The 19,517-nt window shown below is 39.8% G+C and overlaps 1 protein-coding gene across 1 annotated transcript in view; it reads right to left on the bottom strand.

The window, feature by feature from the left end:
• NYAP2 (neuronal tyrosine-phosphorylated phosphoinositide-3-kinase adaptor 2) overlaps positions 1-18,184 on the bottom strand; it is a 109,094-nt gene extending 90,910 nt beyond the window's left edge. Inside the window, exon 1 of the mRNA XM_022567829.2 lies at positions 17,193-18,184. Coding sequence (XP_022423537.2) covers positions 17,193-17,646 — 454 coding nt within the window. The 5' untranslated portion in view covers positions 17,647-18,184. The remainder of the gene's footprint in view (positions 1-17,192) is intronic.
• Between the last annotated feature and the right edge of the window lie 1,333 nt (positions 18,185-19,517).

A 19,517-nucleotide genomic window follows, 5' to 3' on the forward strand; every position in this document is an offset into this window, starting at 1 on the left:
AAGGGAATACATAAAAAAGGGTGCTTACTTTCCAGAAAAACACAGTCCTGGGAGGACCAGGGTGGATCTTCACTCCAAGAGATTTGGGGCAGGAGTGTAGAGAATGTCAGGAATTTTCCCAGGGCCAGGGGAAAGTAGGCCAGGCTGGCTTCTCTTATTTTTTTGGCCTCAGCTTTATGATTTTTTTTTTTAACATCTTTATTGGAGTATAATTGCTTTACAACGGTGTGTTAGTTTCTGCTTTATAACAAAGTGAATCAGTTATACATATACATATGTCCCCATATCTCCTCCCTCTTGTGTCTCCCTCCCTCCCACTCTCCCTATCCCACCCCTTTAGGTGGTCACAAAGCACCGAGCTGATCTCCCTGTGTTACGCGGCTGCTTCCCACTAGCTATCTACCTTACGTTTGGTAGTGCATATATGTCCATGCCTCTCTCTCGCTTTGTCACAGCTTACCCTTTCCCCTCCCCATATCCTCAAGTCCATTCTCTAGTAGAGAGAGAATGCCTCTTTATTCCCATCTTGCCCCTAGGTTCTTCCTGACCATTTTTTTTTTTTTTTTTAGATTCCATATATATGTGTTAGCATACGGTATTTGTTTTTCTCTTTCTGACTTACTTCACTCTGTATGACAGACTCTAGGTCCTTCCACCTCCCTACAAATAACTCAATTTCGTTTCTCTTTATGGCTAATATTCCATTGTATATATGTGCCACATCTTCTTTATCCATTCATCTGTTGAGATATCATCTCACACCGGTCAGAATGGCCATCATCAAAAAATCTACAAACAATAAATGCTGGAGAGGGTGTGGAGAAAAGGGAACCCTCTTCCACTGTTGGTGGGAATGTAATTTGATAGAGCCACTATGGAGAACGGTATGGAGGTGTCTTAAAAAACTAAAAATAGAACTACCATACGACCCAGCCCACTACTGGGCATATACCCTGAGAAAACCATAATTCAAAAAGAGTCATGTACCAAAATGTCCACTGCAGCTCTATTTACAATAGCCAGGACATGGAAGTAGGCCGGCTTTTCAATACAGGTAAGGCTAAGAGCAATGGCCAGGAGCAGCGAGGAGGGGGTGTGTTTGGGGAGCTGGAGGGAACACTGAGCTCCAGGTTGTGGACAGAGCCTGGGCTGAGGGTCAGAAAAGCAAGGCTGGGGAGGGCTTGGTGGCTGCCCTAGAAGGTGGCCTTTAGAACATATCTTATAGGTTCTAAACTAGAATTTGTGTTTTGGAAACACAGACGATAAATACAACCTTTTTCATTTATTTACTTGATGAACTCACTGTGTGTGCTATGTTTATAATTTAACCACCTATAGATCTTTCACTGAAACTCATTCTTGGCATACAACATATCAGGTTTCAAGAAAAAAATGTAAATGCAATCAACAGCACACATTTAATGAGGTTTCATCTATATGGAGTGCTAGCATCCTTTTCTCAAGGAAACGTTTTCACACATAGGACAAGTATACCCTAAATGTATCTAGATATCTATATCTACATCCGTATCTATATCTACATCCAGATCTATATCTACATTTATATCTATAGGCCTAGTAAGGAAGGAATGGGGGTAGGATTTTGAGTAACCGTTCCAACCGAAAAGGGATTACTTTTCTATTTCTCACCAGTTCCACTTCTACCTTGGTCTAATCACTTATCCTCTCTCATCTGTATGACTACAGTAGCCACCTGCCTGGTCTTCCTGATTCTATATCTGCCCCCTATGAGTCTATCCTCACCACAGTCACCACAAAGATTCTTTACAAATACACCCTGCCACTCTTTTGCTCCATCGCCTGCAACGGATCCCTTGGATGCCATGCCCTAAGCTGGCCTACAAGGAAGATTCTGCAGGGTCTCACCTTCTTTTCCTTTCTGACCTCACTTCCTGGTCTTGTCCTGTTTTACCCACAATGTTCCCCATCCCCAACTGACTTCCTTCCTATACACCTCCTGCCTTTGGGTCTTTGCAGCAACTGTTTTCCCCACCCGGAACAGTGGAGGTCTCAAGATTCCCCCCCAGATCACATCCTTACCTCCCCACTGTCCATGTGAGTTATCAACTAAGTGTCTCTCACTTCCAAATGCATCCTCTTTGCTTGTTTGTGACAAGGGATCTGGGACCTTTAAATATTTGCTCCTGGGCCATCTGGCACAATGTTAAGCTTTGTTTGTAGAGGATGCTGGAGAGACGTTACAACACAAAAGGGTTTTACTTCCTGGTTCCAGGGCTTACTAGCCAAGCTCCTGCAATGCAGGTGGCTTTTCCATATCTAACTCCTGCCCTGCAAAGCAGGCAGCTTCAGGAGCACTTGGCTCCTGAAGCACCCAGAAACGATCAGCTGCCGGCAGTAACCCCAACCCCAGGTAGTGGAGTACCTCTGATGAGAAAACCCTGTGAGTAGTTTTCCACAGCACCTTAAAGCGTGATTCTTCGGAAAGTTCCAAAGGATGGATTTCCAGCAAGAGCACTGTTCCACCACAGCGATGCCTCTGCCATCCAATAATCCACAACTATGCCTCCCAACAAGGCATGGATCTCACGCAGGCTGGGAGGTACTCTTTCTCAGCCCTGGGACCAGTGGCTGTTCCTAATATCTTCAATTCCTGTAGTCTTTGCAGTCTTCTTGACTTCTTACTACCTGACCCATTACTTTAGTTATAGTTAATGATTCTTCACAGTAAACATTCCCTGTTCAAATAACTGTATGGCTTTTCTCTCCTGATTGGATCTAGACTGATCCAATATCTTAACTCAAATATCAGGATGAAGTCTTTTCTGCCCTCTCTTCTTAAATGTGCCTGAGCCTTTTGGATCTCTTTGCCTTGCTCTAGATTTTTCTTTCTTCCATAGCACTTATAACATTCCAACATACTAGCCAATTTATGGATTTATTATGTCTAATGTTTATCAATTGCTTACTCCTGCTAGAATATAAACACTTTACAGGTCACGTACCTTTTTCAAAAATTTGCTCATAGATGTATCTCAAACTCACAGAACAGTACCTGGCACATAGTAGGTACTCAATAAATATTTGTTGAAGGAACAGTCTCACAGATCACAAGCAGCTGCCTCTCTGAACATACCGGCCCATAATGGAGGAACTTAACTTGTTTCCAGTGGCTATAGACAGCATTGCCATATCCTCTGGGGACTGAGAGAGACGGTAATCCTTCCACTAGTCCTAGACTACAAATTGCAAAAGTTGTTCATCACTATATGTTCAGCCCTAAAGACACAGCTTTTCCTCTACAACCATATAAGAATGTTGTCTCAACACTTTCGAATTCGTTTTACCACTTTAACCAAATCAACAACTTCCTACTTGGTTATTTTTTGAATGTGGCAATTAATTTTATATTTAATCCAGTATTCACTGTCAAGCTGGTGTGCACACATTGCTAAAACAAAGATTTCCGCAGCCACTGAAATCTAATTTTTGGTTAGGAATAGGATAAAGCATCCCAGCTAAGGGACAGAGCTACATGGCTCTGGCTTCTCTGATCTAATGGCACATAGATAGAGCATACATTTCCTTTTATCCCCCAAGCTTATATGTCATGTGAACAATCATGGCCAAATTATCTAGTCACGGTTAGGAGAAAGGAAATAAAATTGAAATACATAAAAATAAGACAGGTCTAATTTTCATGTCTCTTGTTTCTATTTCACATATGGGTGCAAGGTCTATTTATTCTGTGAAGTGAGTATCTCAATTTGAATTTCATCTCTGTCTACGCTTAGCTTTCTCTTAAAGATAACCCAGCCCTTCACATCTCACAGAGATGGAGGATTCTACAAGATAAAATAAACATCTGAAGTCCCCAAATAAAGATTATATATGGAGAGTAGAACTTTGGTTATTTAGAACTACAAGGATGTAACTCAGTTTGCTTTGCCACATTTTCTGGAGGAAGAAGAACATTCTCATTCAGTTGCAATACACTTTTCCATTTTAAGTATTTTCATACAGAATATTTCTAAAATATCTTGCACCCTTATTTTCAGCAGTTGATGATACTTCCTCTGAGAATCCATCCCTGACTCTTCCAGTTGGGGTAGGTGCCCTTGATCTATGCTCACACAATGGGCCCTGTACTTCCCCCACCAGGAAACTGATCGCACTTCACTGTGACTGTCTGTTTAATTATCAGTGGCCCTCCCTGGGTTGTAGTTTTTTTAGGGAAGATAACATATTTGTCCTGTTTCCCTATTACCTAGCATAGCGCCTGGCACATGGCACATACTCAATAAATAATTGTTTACGAATGACATCCTCAGGGCTCTCACACTAACACTGAAAGTAAAACGAGGCTAATTATAATCAAGGCCTTTGATGCTCTTTGACTTGATACGAAATATATAAATTCTTTAAATTTTGTTTCTCTCCCCTTAGTATCAGTAAAACAGTCCTTGCTTTTCCTTTTTCCAGGCTTATTCATTGCTCCTAGTAACAAATTTATACCAAGTTTAAAAAAAAAAACAAAACAAAGCCTTGTAATTGATATGCTATAAAACTCACAAGCCTTAGTGAGAGAAGGAGTCTGGCTCTCCTAAGCTTTTTTTTTTATTCTTCTTAGGTTTCAGCTGTTCTCATTAGATGGAGTTGTCAGAAAGCAGAGATTTCCAAAGGGCAATGTGTTCCCACGTTCTGCTCCATATAATCAACTTAATTTAATACACATTAATAGCAAAAAAAATTTAAAAGAGCTTGTCTTAAATCACTACCCTCCCACTTAACAAGAAAAAATGTAGAAGGCAATACATATTATAGAAGCTTTCAGTACAGACACAGGGCCATAAAGTCAAAGCACTCGTTCTGCAATAAGTATGTGCTTGGTCGAGGTCAATTAAAGGCAAGATTTATGCACACATGCAGTCACTCTGCCTTAAAAAAATGGCTTTACATACTCTGCCTCACAATAGAGTGAAGAACTGCTCAGAAGATAGATGCCTACAGAATGGAAAAACAGAATTAATCTGGAACAACATACCTGGCCTCTAAGACTATAACGTAAATGGCTAAGGGAAATCCCAAAATATTTAAGGATAGGAAAGATGAAAACACCTTCCAAAAGTCATTTAAGGGAAAGAAATCTCAGTTCTCTACTGCGTCTTGAGAAACTTGATTTTTTAAACTTTATCTGAAGGGCACAGGCAGAACATTTTTGATTTATAACATGAAGATAAACTAAAGGGTACATGGTGACAATAACATATCTCAACAGTATTCTTTGCCACTGCCCATAATTAATTTGTGTACCTACCAAGATTCAGAAATGTAAAACAATGGAGGAAGTATATTATAAGGTTTTACAAACCTAGGAGCAAGCAGAACCATCTCATCTTTTAACTCATTCAGACTGGTTACTGTATCGTACACAAAGCTGGGTCTGAAGTGTAGATGGATGGCCGAGGTACTTGCTCCCTGAGGATCACAAATCACTGTGCTTTTCCTCTAAGCTCTCCAAATGCCTAAACTTCTTTCTACGTTAAAGATGCTTGAAAGTACAACGACTCTTCGTATCAATTAGCCTCCTGGAAGACTCATTTATGAAATAGCATGTTATTAAAAATGTACTCCTTCAACTTTACCTTAATATTAAGTCCTACTCTGTGGTAGGCATTGAAGGTGCAAAGACAATAAGAAAAGGTCCACATTTCTAAGGAGTGTTTAGACTCATTAGGATACAAAAATTAGGCAAATACTTAGAATAACATATAACAATAGATATACTGGAGTTATACACAAAGTACACACAGAAAAAATGTGCTTATATACATTGTCACAGAGAAGGTAGCAGTTACACTGGTATCTTGATATATGAGTGGAAATTTGCCATAGAAACTAATTTGGAGAAGGCGTTCCAGAAAGACGGGATTTCACACACAAGGGCACAGAGGCAGGAATAATTTTGCCTTGTTCAGAGAAAATTATATAGTTTGGGAATGCTACAAGAGGCATGAATGGTGGGAGATGTGGCTCTGGGGACTGGCAGGGGGCTAGACGATGAAGGTTATGCTAAAGTGTTGTGCTTTTATCGGGTAAATAAGGAACAGGCCATGAGCTGATGAAATCACGAGCTGAATAGTGCTATGATCAGGCAGGCATGTGAGAAAATCCTCTCTGGAGGTAGTAAAAAGGATGGATGTGAGAAGGTGACACTGCAGGAAAGGAGACCCATGAGGTGCCCGAGCAGTTGTCCAGGTGAGAAATGATGATGGTCTGAGATAGGAGAGCAAGAGTGCAAATGATGGAGAGGGTCAGACAGAAGAGGTATGAGGGGCAGAACTGGCTACTCTTAATAACTGATTAGATGTCAGGAGAGCAATCTGATAAAGCTCTTGCTTTTCTAAACTGAGTCTCAGGATAGGACACATCGAGGAAACTGCTGGGTCAATGTAGATATGATGAGTTTGGAGAGTCTGTGACATCTACAGACAGATGTGGGTCCAGAGATGCAGTCAGACATTCGGAGAGTGTGTAGAATTCATCACTTACTTATTCAACAAATATAGAGTAGAAGGTAAGAGCCAAGGACAGAGTCTGGAGACATCATCATTTAAGAATCAGGCAGAACAAGAGATACCCTCAAAGATGGGCTTCCCTGGTGGCACAGTGGTTGAGAGTCTGCCTGCCGATGCAGGGGACACGGGTTCATGCCCCGGCCCGGGGAGATCCCACATGCCGTGGAGGGGCTGGGCCTGTGAGCCATGGCCGCTGAGCCTGCGCGTCCGGAGCCTGTGCTCTGCAATGGGAGAGGCCACAACAGTGAGAGGCCCAGGTACCGAAAAAAAAAAAAAAGAGAGAGATACCCTCAAAGAGATTTAGAGAGCAGTCAGAGAAAGAAAACCAGTAGAGAGCCGTGCATGAAAAACAGAGGAATTGAGGATTTAGGAAATATGGGAGCGATCAATAGTCTAAAATGCTGAAGAGAAACAGCAAAGGATGGGCATAGCAGGCAGCCACTGAGATGGGAACCAAGACTGGATTCAGTGGCACAGTGAAGATGGAGTCGGTAATAAAGTGAGGATCTGGTGCAAATGAGCATTGCGGACGTGGAGCAAGGACATGCAGAAGGCCTTTTAGAACCTGGCTGAACAAGGAAGGAGACGTGCAGGACAGTGGCTGAAGAGGCCACTGGGTCGAGGTTAGAAGTAGGTAAGATTAGTAGTCAAGGTTGGATTCCTCTGAAATGAGCTAATCCAATTTCCAGCATGCCCTGAGGAAAGTTCACCCACTGGAAAGACTCCTTCCCATTACTGTTAAATCTATGAAGTGGACAGTATAGATATAAAGGAGATTATGCCAATTTTAAAAACAAAAATTACATTTTAACTTGTTTGGTAAAATATCAAATGCTTTATGTAACCAAATGGGAGAAGATGTTTTTATCAGGAATACCCTCAGAAGGGTACTGACTGAGGTTGGAAAGATAGGGAAAGGGCTGACTTAACTCCCAGGGAACATGCTTATTTAAGTGCAAGGAGGCTCTGAATTGCCTTCTAAGGATGACGTTCTCAGCTTCAGGATTCAGTGGCCAGATTGAAGTCTAGAGAAACAGAGGAGAGGTGACAGTTTTGTAGAGAAGAGAGCTAAAGGAGGTAGAGACCATTTAAGAAAGGCAGGCTATCAACTCCTTTCCTTCACTTTCCTTACAAAATATTAGTAATTAGTAATTTAAGAATTTACTATATTACTTTCTAATGCTTCAGTATAAATGCATAGAAGAGATAAATCTCTATCCAAGTTTGAGGCCCAACAAAAACAGGGACCATGAGGAAAGTTGCAATGAGGATTACATTTAGTACTTTCTTCTTCATTTGAGGACATATGCTTTCTGATGTCTATTTACCCATAACTGGAAATTGATGATATTGTTGCAATTCAGAAGTTGCATAATTTAGGAACACATAGTCTCATGTTGTCATCAAAATGCTACTCAACAGGTAGACAGAGGGCAGGAAGGTACTTAGTATGAATTACTGCCGCTAATCCCTACAATACTGGGGTCCTGGATGAATCAACAGGCCAAAGCCCTGGGGAGCATCCTCACCACATCAAACATGCTGTGTATTATCTAGCCCACATCCATCAGGTGTTTTAGGGGACAGTAACTGTGCTGGGTCAAGCTAGACCATTGGGTCAAAAAAAGAGCTCGCCAGCTGGGAAAATCGGCAGTGAGGATCAAGTAGACTGAAATTTATACACACTACAATTTTTCATATTTGCACCATTTTGGTGTCAATAATTTACTTAGATCTTTATGTTCCAGAATTCCTTTGGCCTGGGAGCTGCCAGACTGAGGAGTATATTTTCTCATGTCTTCCATGAGAAAGACTTCCGTGAGCCTTTGGTAAGGCTGAGGCCAAGAGAAATGAGATTTTCTCACTTTCAACTCAAAAATAATAATTCAGGCATTTTGCAGCAGGGATGACTTCTTTTATTTGGATAAAAGGAAAGACAAAGAGAGAAATGGGGAAGGGAGCTATATTTTGCCCTTTTTATTTACCAATTATTTAGATGTCTTGTGGTATTTACATTATTCCATTGAATTATAGTTTGCTTTTCGCATTGCTAATTAACTTTCCACTAGTTGACTTCTTAAGTATCTAACTAGACAGTTAGATAGTTCCCGGGAAAGCAATATATGCATATTTTCCTTTATATCACCCCAAGTGGGCAGAATTCTAGGCTGGTCCACAAGACTCCTATACCCTGTATGATTCCCTCTCCTGGAGTGCAAGCAGCACTGTGCATATGATGGTATCTTATTCCCATGAATGAGTAACAGTATATGGAAAAAGGTGAAAGGATTTTCCTACTATAATTAAGGTGCCTAATCAGTTGTCTCTGCTTTTATCAGAAGGGAGGTTATCCTGGGTTAGATCTTTAAGAGAACATGTAGGCCTTCCCTGAAGGGAGAGAGACACTTTCTCCTTCCGTCCTTGAAGAAGTAAGATGTCATGGGTTCTACAACCACAAGGAAATAAATTCTGCCAATACCCACATGAGCAAGAAAGGACCCTGTGCCTCAGACAAGACTCCAACCCCAGCTGGCACCTGGATTGCAGCTTTGGGAGACCCTGAGAAGATTCCTGACTCCCAGAGACTGTGAAATAATCAAGGTGTATTATTTTAAGCCACAAGATTTGTGCCAACTTGTACAGCAATAGAATACCTCCACAGTTAATGCCCTGATCACAACAGACACTCGGGAAGTTTGAGCTTATTGGTTTCTCACGGAAGAATCCATCTGTGCCAAACAACATGGATAAAAATTCTCTTGCGAATCTAAGACACTGAGACAAATGAGGCCAAATCCAGATTGCTACTAAAAGGGTGTTGAGTGAGACTATATAGAGGCAGGGGAGTTCTTTGGACTAGAATCAATAGCCATGGCCAGGACCAAGAGAAAGATGATTTGACTTACAAGCGGTTTTATTCATAGGTCCCAGGGTACATTAGGAAAAGATCACACGCTAGATGTACAGCTCTGTCTCCGTCTGAGCAGCCTGGTATGACAGATGGCTTTTACACCAGGAAGCCTAGCAGCTTCTGATTCTGTCAACCTGGAAAGTGAAACCCAGGAATGTGGGCCTTCGATGACAATTCCCCATGTCTCATCCCATAAAACAAAACACTAGAACACTACCCAACGCCAAAACGATGGAAATTTTGAGAGCTTGTTCCCACTTCCCTTGTGTTTTATTAGTGTGGTGCTAAATGGGGCTTTGAACACTTCTAGAAAGCACACTGTGACGTACAAGTGCCACTTGTTATGTGAAAAAAGGCACTAAGCCTGCAAGTTGCAGTCATTTAAATGGGTCATTGAAAACACCACTGAAAAGCCATCGCTGAGCCCTTTGAAACAACAAACACTGTTGGCGAGGAAGGACATACCCTCTCAAGACAAGATCCAAACAAATTCAGAAAGAGCTAAGCAGATACTCGAGAGGCCGAATATGTCAGCATTTTCTGAGCTTCTATCGTCTCATTCACTTTCAAGGTCGGGTCCGGGAAATCTGGAACGCTACCAGCACTGTCTTAACTGCCCTCTGCTATCCGAAAACACAGCCCAGTGCTGAGAGGAAGGGCAGCGAGGGCGCTGAGAATCTGCTGTTCTTCAGGCTCTCAGCTATGTGCTCTGCTAATGGATTTTGCCCCACTTTTTTTGCCTCCAAATTGGTAAAATGGATTACTTTTCCATTGCTGTGTAACAAGTTATCATAAATGGAGCAGCTTAAAAATCAATACCACTCTATTAGCTCACAGTTCTATCGATCAGAAGTCTTGGCATGGCCAGAACCCAGAAGGCTGGGTTCTCTGCTCAGGCTGAAGTCAAGGTGGCAACCAGTCTAGGTCCTTGTCTGGAGGTTCTGGAAGAAAATTCACTTCTAAGCCCATTCTTGTTGGCAGAATTCAGATCCTTGTAGTTATAGAACTGAAGTCCCTGTTTCCTTGCTGGCTTTTAGCCAGAGACTACTCTCGGCTGTTAGAGAGTGCCCACGTTCCATGCCACATGGCCCCTTCCATCTTCAGGCCACTGATGGTTTGTCAGTTCCAGGGAATATCCAGGGTGAATTATACCAAGGAATGGGGAATTCTGAATAAACATCTTGGACAAGATTCCACCTACCACCTAAGACCAGGATTGCTATTCTCATTGTGCAGATGAGGGAAAGGAGGCTGTGAGAGACCCCGTATTAAATGTGGGCAGCACTGATACGTCTGTTTGCCTCTGAAGCCCACGTTTTGCTAATATGTCATGCTGAGTCATAAAGGGAAGTGTTAAATTTTTATATGAGTACTTGGAAGGGTCAGAAATCTGGGCTAGTCATCGAGAAAGCAAAATCAAGTTTATGGCTGGCCCTGACTAGGGCTGATTCAGGTTCCCAAACTGGAATTCTGACCTGGTAAACCTGTAAATTCCCCACAGTAAAAAGCATAATCAACTTGTTTCTCCTCCTCTCTCCTCAAATGCTCACAGGTTGCTTACGAAGCTGTACATTGGTACAAAATCAGATTCAGGCACCTTTAAACTGTTAGCACTGAACAGCGAAAGAGCAACAAATATTCTTTGTAGGGAAAAAAAAAAAAACCCACATTATTAAAATGTGTTAAGCTGTTTCTTCCAGAGCTAAACAACTAATTACATGGAGGATGCTCACGTAGTTATCATGCCAGATTTTCTGGTTTCTAGAAAAGATTCTTATACATCAGTGCTTGCTTTGTGATATGGATAGAGGGAAACAGGCCGAGCAGGCGAGTTGGAAACAAAATTGGTTGTAAGTAACATGAAAGAAAGGACCACTTCTGTTCACCACTGGATCTCCAGTACGACCAGGTAGGCACTCAAAGCATTGGCAGAATAAATGGCGGCATGAAAAGTAACATTGCTGAAGGCTGTAATCTACTTTGTTTGGTAACCTTGAGAGAGGGATTTGTGTTTGGTTTTGTTTTTAAGGCAGTGATTCTATAATGAACTTAGCCTTGCTTTGGTTCTGGCTCAACCACACAGTTCAAGTTTTTGAGGACAGTCAGATTCCAAATGTTCCTGCAGGTATTCCAATTTTTAATTCATAGATACGACTCTACCAAACATCTCTAGAAGGTGAAATCAGAAACCAGGAGATAGGGGCTTCCCTGGTGGCGCAGTGGTTGAGAGTCCAACTGCCGATGCAGGGGACACGGGTTCGTGCTCCGGTCCGGGAAGATCCCACATGCTGCGGAGCGGCTGGGCCCGTGAGCCATGGCCACTGAGCCTACGCATCCGGAGCCTGTGCTCCGAAACCAGGAGAACTATCCCAGTTCATTGTTTTGTAAAGACAATCATGAAGCGTTATCATAAATTAAGAGTTGAGAATGGCTTAAAACAAATGAAAGTTAAGAATACTTAGTTTGGGAGGTATGGGTGAAATGGAACAAACTTCCAGTTATAAAATAAATAAGCCCTATGGGTTTAATGTACAGCATGGTGAATACGGTTAATAATACTGTATTGCATATTTGAAAGTAGCTAAGAGAATAGATCTTAAAAGTCCTCATCACAAAAAATAGGTGATATGTATGGCGACGGATGTTATCTAGACTTATTGTGGTGATCATTATGCAACATATACAAATATTGAATCGTGTTATACAGCTGAAACTAACATAATGTTATACCTTAATTATACTTCAAAAAAAGAATGCCCTTAATCAACTATACTCCAATATATTAAAAAAGTAAAAAAAAAGAATACTTAAATTTTTTAAAGGAGTCTAAAGTGTTAGAAGTACTTGAAGTTTAATAAAAATGTTTTCCTCATTATACTAAATATATTTCTTTTCCTGTCCTATTTATTTTAATTGGAGTATAGTTGATTTACAATGTTGTGTTAGTTTCAGGTGTACAGTAAAGTGATTCAGTGATACATATACATATATTCATTCTTTTTCGGATTCTTTTCTCATATAGGTTATCACAGAATATTGAGTAGAGTTCCCTGTGCTATACAGTAGGTTGGTTATTTATCTTATATATAGTAATGTGTGTATGTTAATTCCAAACTCCTGATTTATCCTCGCTGCCCCTTTGGTAACCATACATTTGTTTTCGATATCTGTAAGTCTGTTTCTGTTTTGTAAACTATATGTCAAAAAAATGGACAACCTAGAAGAAATGGATAAATTCTTAGAAGGGTATAACCTTTCAAGACTGAACCAGGAAGAAATAGAAAATGTGAACAGATTAGTCACAAATACTGAAATTGAAACAGTGATTTAAAAATTTCCAACTAACAAAAGTCCAGAACCAGATGGCTTCACAGGCAAATTCTATCAAACATTTAGAGAAGAGTTAACACCTATCCTTCTGAAACTCTTCCAAAAAATTGCAGAGGAAAGAACACTCCCAAGCTCATTCTATGAGGGCACTATCACCCTGATACCAAAACCAGACAAAAATATCACAAAAAAAGAAAATTAAAGGCCAATATCACTGATGAACATAGACGCAAAAATCCTCAGCAAAATACTATCAAACCGAATCCAACAACACACTAAGTGGATCATACACCATGATCAAGTGGGATTTATCCCAGGGATGCGAGGATTCTTCAATATACGTGAATCAATCAACGTGATACACCATATTAACATATTGAAGAAGAAAAACCATATGACCATCTCAATAGATGCAGAAAAAGCTTTTGATAATATTCAACACCAATTTATGATAAAAACTCTCCAGAAAGTGGGCATAGAGGGAACCAACCTCAACATAATAAAGGCCTTATATCTCCTATTTATTTTTAATATATATTCTACACTAAACTAAAATTTCATGTTATTCAAGCCTATTAATAGGTAGTAAGTACACATTTAAAATTGTATGAACTTACATTTGTATAGCAATTTCTTTTTATCATGCCCCATTGTGGCCATTAGCCCACTGGCTTGTCATAAGCCTGTGAGGGAGGCAGTATGATCAGTTTTCAGTGCTTTATAATCATTTTAAAGGTAAAGAAAGAGTCTCATTAGGTCACTGGCCCAAAGTCAATGTTGGTCTGTAGATTCTAAGTACAGCCTCTTTTGCCTGCACCACAGAGCATCTCTAGGGATGATGCTACCGATAAATGGGATACGTGTTGACCTGAGCAATGGGAACGCAGAATGAGAATTTGCACGGTTCCTGCTTTTTCTGTATCCTACACAAGACACAGCTTCTCAGGCCTCTCCTCCTTTCTAGTTAACTCCCATTATTTCATCTGATCTTTCCTCAAACTAAGCAGGCATCACACTGAAGCAATACAAAGGGCAATTAAAATATTTATCACATATTTATGATCAATTTATCTTCTCTACTGTACATGTTTTTAAAGGTGTTATTATAAAAGATCCTAAAATAGAATAGTAAATATATATTTTCAATATGACAGAATTACAATTTTTAAAAGCTAAATTATAATTTTCTTGGCATGTGAGTTTTGGTTGTATTCATAACTAAACTATTTTTTTCCTACTCTGAAAAGCTGTTTTGCTACAGGTCCAGTTCTTTTTTACTTTTAGCCACAAGGAAGTCATAAGCCCCTACTTAAATAGAAGCTGGTTACCATGGAAATCATTCTAATGCCACTGAATCAATATTTTGATTTTGCTGACATTTAATGTAAAAAGAAAAGACAGACCAAGATTTATAAAAGTCACTTTTCATCTTTGTTATAATTTTGATAGCTAGAAAAATTGTAAAGGAAACATATGTTCCGTAATGAACTCCAGTTAACTCACAATTATAAAGAATTGAGGATTCATAAAAGAGCAATCTACATATTTATATAATTTTGGCTTTAAGTACACACATATGCATGCATGCATTTGGACTCAAGAATTTTTTCCCATGTCTCAACTGAGCCCTGATTCTCTCCTGTTACTGAAGTCATAAGTTGGTAGAAGAGATTTGAATATATCCAGTTTTGCAATTGTCTTTTGATTAAGTGTTCTGAAGAGAAGGTGAAATTTGCATTGAGAATCACTCTTCCACAGAAGTTGACCATTTCTGCACTGAATCTTAATAGTCCATCTGGTCCACTGGCCACCCTCAAAGAAGCACTACAGCTTAAGGCTTCTCAACCCATCCTTAGAGGTCCTTCTGAGGAAAGATGTTGAACTTGAACCTAATGTTTAATAAGCCTCACTGACCATAAAGTAGTTTTCCAAGTCTGAGATAAGTCTTTGCTGCTGCTGTAATTTACTCACTGTCTCCTCTTCTGTCCTCAGAAGGAATAAAGATAACAGAGCTGCTGTCTTCTGTTTGATAACTAGCTATTTAGAGGCTTAGATCTTTAGATGGTGAAGGGATCTGAAAGAATTATGAGCTTCTCTACTTCAGGAATTAGCTACCTACAGCATCTCAGATGAATGATAATAAGTTCTATTCTTAAGACAATTGAATCACCACTCAAATGTTTCTTCTGTGGGACAATCATGATTTTCCACATGTGTCTACTTTGAATGCCCCAGGTCCCCTTCCTGGGGGGTGCTATTCGGAAGTGTATACATTACACTGCTTCCAGGAATGTTTCCAGGAGCATTACACTCCTGATAACACACTCCTTACTGTCTGTTTGCCTTGTCTGTTTCATTTTCCCCTCCCCTTCCAATGGGTCTTTTATTCCTCTTTATTCTTGAATCATTCTAGGCCCTCATCATTCAGAGACCACTGTTCCAAACCAGTAACCTGCTTTTGAAAACAATCTAATGTAAATAATTATGCAGTTTTCTGGCAGTAAAAGTAGGAAAGGGGTGATTTTTGGAAACAAGATCACAGGATATAAAGAGAAATGAAAGGCACCATATATCAATAGCAGAGGAAACTTAGGAACAATATTTAAAATTTACAGAAGGCAGATCTCTAGAGCCTTTTAGTTTATTAACAAGTAAATGAAACACCTAAATTGTCTCTAAAACATCAATGTGTTACAAGTTGAAGGACATACTGATGACCTTGACTCATGAGTAAAAAGGCTCAGAATTCTAATCTGTTCCAAGACATCAGAGGAACAATAGAGGTACACAAACAAACAGACACACAGACACACACCCATCTTCACTACAGTGATATTCATTATAGCAAAACAAACTGGAACCAACCTAAGACTTCATCAAAGAGATAATGATTAAATAAAGTATCATGATGTATATGCCCCTCCTAAAAATGGTGTTTCCCAACAAACTGAATGCCATGGAAAATAGTCACAAGAAAATAACTGAAAATATAAAACACAGAACTCTATACACTAGGATTTCGAATTTGTAAATATACATATACACATTATTCACACATATAATCTCACAAACACACACTCATGATGTATTTTCACATATATGTGAAGTAGGAAAAAACTGAGCATAAGTGGAGATTTTCCCTATAGAATGCATGGATTCGCTCCATCTCCAGGCACTTATTTGTATTCTTCAATATACTCTGAAGCTTTTTTTTTTTTTTTTTTTTTTTGGCTAAATAGGCACTTGGACACCAATATGGGAGAAAGGAGAGATGAGGCTATTAGAAAAGATGGTACATGCTTCCTGGGCACCCGTCTCATGGACTAGGTTTAAGCTTCGGTAGAAGGATTAGACCAGAAGATGAGGGAGCTTTTGTGAGGGGCTGGCGAGCCCAGGTGACAAAGAAACCTACCCAGTTGAGGAAAGGACCACCTGGCTTCCACTCTCTGCTGCGAGCTACTGGGAAACTTGGAACACTGGGCGCTCAGGGAAGCCAACTGGGGAGAATGTCAGGGACAGACGGGGTAAGAGAAAGACCTTGGGACCTCATAGAGCCATGCCCTCAAGTTGGCCACTGGCAGCACTGGACACCCTGAAGCATTTTCCGCAACTGACACACAAAAATCTGAATGCGCCTGTATCAAAACACACTTGCAACTACTCTCCCACCAAGGGACTCTCAGGAAAAACTCAGGAAAGCTGAAACATTTATTCAAGCAAGGCTAAAGAGCTGGTGAGATATAGTGTTAACCGGACCTAATTTATAATCATAGACCAGCAAGGAGACTAAGATATATTTGATTTATGTATTTCATGGCTGAGGAAAAATATAAATATAGGTAGAAATAGAATAGAGATTGAAGTAGAGACTTTAATACGTATACGTGCACACGTGTGTGTATACTACAAACGTACACACAAACATGCATAAATTCATATTCACTGGAAGGAAGTACAGCAAAATGTTAAAAAAATGATCATTTCTAAAGATGATTACAATTTTTCTTCTTTATATTTTCCTGCATTACAAAGCTCCCTAATGATCACGATACTTCTATAATCATACAGATAATACTAATAAAAGCAAGAAAATATAAATTTTAGACATATTGCTAGGCAAGATAATTTTCTAATGATTCAAAGCTTAAAGGGAGCTGGAAAACTCATATATTGCTTTCCTTTTCCGATGCTATAAATTAAATACATTTTTCTGGGTGTCACTTGACAACACCCAGATAAATAGCCATCCCCCCTGGATTCCTCTTTTCTAAGACTCAGGGGGAGGGAGACAGGACTATGCGACCCAGGGAGGAAGGCAGATGCTGGTTAGTATGCGGACCCAGACACGTGACCTGAAGTTTCTTTCTAAGTGAAGTGGGCCTGGCGGGTTTTACCTTCGTTCCGCTCGGGGCCTTTCCCGCTCTTACTGGCCGCCGTGCTGTTGACCGTCTCGGACGACGTGCTCAGCTTGGTGCTGGGGTCCCTCTTGGGCTTGGGGGGTGGTTGTCTCCGGGAGCTACAGCTGCTGTCATCGTCTGTGCCCCCGACCGAGTGCAGCGACTGCGACCTCACAGAGAAGCCACTGGAGCAAGGATGCGGCAGCCTGTCCTGAGGAGCGGGCATCGTCATGAATCCCATGCGGAAGTGTTTGCCCGCGTAAGTTCCTTCGTGGCCTCGCCCTACTTCTCCACCTATGCTGTAAAAGAAAGACGAAACCCGTGCCAAGTGAGCCAGGATGTGCAAGATCATGGGCACAAGCATATCTATAACTGTTGATAGTTCACATTTTAACTTGACACTGGTGAAGAAACGTTTCCAATAACATGAAAATATTCTATGCTTTTGCATTCAATATGACAGTAAAGCAAATACAATTTAATCATAGTCAGAAATTCTGGTATCCTGGTATCCACATACTCTCAAAATAGTATTCTAAAGGAAAAAAAAAAAAGCCACCACGTAGCACATGTCATCTTCAATTGTTCTTCTCTACTTTCAGGTAAATCTTGTCCGTGGCTTAAAAAGGAAAAAAGAATTCCTTGTGACAATGAATTGTAGACTGCCTTTTTTTTTTTTTTAATTTTTATTGGAGTATAGTTGATCTACAATGTTAATTTCAGGTGTACAGCAAAGTGAATCAGTTATCCATATACATATATCCATGCTTTTTTAGATTCATTTCCCATATAAGCCATTACAGAGTATTAAGTAGAGTTCCCTGTGCTATACAGTAGGTTCTTATTAGTTATCTATTTTATATATAGTAGTGTATATATGTCATAGACTTTTGACACATGACTGAGGTCAAGGGGGCAGCATTTGAAACTCTTCTCCACTTCATCAAGTTCTTTTTTTTTTTTTACTTTTACCTAGTTAATATAGAGGGAAAAACAAAACAACAACAACAACAAAAGGGGTTCTGTTACCAGTACAAGGGGGGAGAGAGAGATAGGAAGTGAAGAGGAGGTAAAGGAAGGAAGGGAAGGAGGGAAGGAGGGAAGGAAAAAGGAAGGAAGGAAGGAAGGGGAAAATACTTGCTTAAATCAACAGAATAATTGTTAATCTCTCTCGGGTTTCCAGAATCCTTTGGTTACACTAGTAACTTAGTTCTACTAATAGATTAGTCTCACAGAATCAAATAGCAGCATCTAATAAAGAGATGTATCCAGAGTTAAAATCTCATCCGATCCTAGGATAGTCCTATTCAGAGTATGCAAGGTTTCCAAATGTAAGGTTTTTAAGTTTTACATTGGAAAGTTTGAACAGAAATTTTAAAATATATAAGAAAACTCTCTCAGCTTGAAGCTCAGTTAATCATATAGGAAATGACTGTTGGGCACCTTTCTATTCTATTAAGTAATGGTGACTCTATGAAGAAAAAGGAAATGGATGTCAATATGAATTTTTAAGAGAGGTTTTTCTAGAGTTTTCCCCATTTTTGCTCATTCACCAGTAAAGGAAACAAAAAGAAGAATTGTTAGAAATATTGGGTTGATTTTCTTAGACATGTATGAAGTAAAAAAGTGTCTTTGAGTATATGAATTTTGGAAGCCTGTTGAATCTACCTTTCCAGATATAAATTTATGTGGGCCTTTTTTAAATCTTAATTTTAGCTGGCTCTTTATTGTACCTTTCATGACTCTAATGTTTGTCATACATTTTACATTCCAGTGGGAAAAATCATGGTAAATATTTGTTTTTCCCCCTTCGCTGAAGGAGTTATGACAATTATATGACCCTTGTGAATAGAGCCAGAAAGGATTCAACAAGAATATGTGACTCTGATTCTGGTATTTAATTCTGATCACAACTTGCTATTCAACCACAAATGTTTTCTTTTTATATTTATTTCATTTTTTTTCTGAGTATTATGAGTCGATATTCAGGTACTAGATATACTATCTTTGCAAAGCAAAATGAAGAAATATCAGTGCACTAACTGGAGCAGTGGATACCTAGAAGCATGAATGAAATCAAGCAAATGTCTAAGTGGAAGTTTTCACATCGTAGTAGTCAGTATCCTAAATCCATGTAGTGTTTTCACCTATTTCATGTTCTGCGCTTTCTTCAAGAACATCAACAAAAAATTAAACTAGAATAAATTCAGATGGAATGGTTTGTGAAAAATCAGTAAGCATTTAAGGCAGAATGGTGTGGTGGAGGTGAGATCAGGGTGTGATGGAATGGGAAGATTTGTCATTGATTGGTGATGATTGTGA

The sequence above is a fragment of the Delphinapterus leucas genome, chromosome 8 (genome assembly GCF_059928025.1).
Source record: "Delphinapterus leucas isolate spDelLeu-1000000601 "Yukka" chromosome 8, BTC_Dleu_Yukka2, whole genome shotgun sequence".
Classification (NCBI taxonomy): Eukaryota; Metazoa; Chordata; class Mammalia; order Artiodactyla; family Monodontidae; genus Delphinapterus; species Delphinapterus leucas.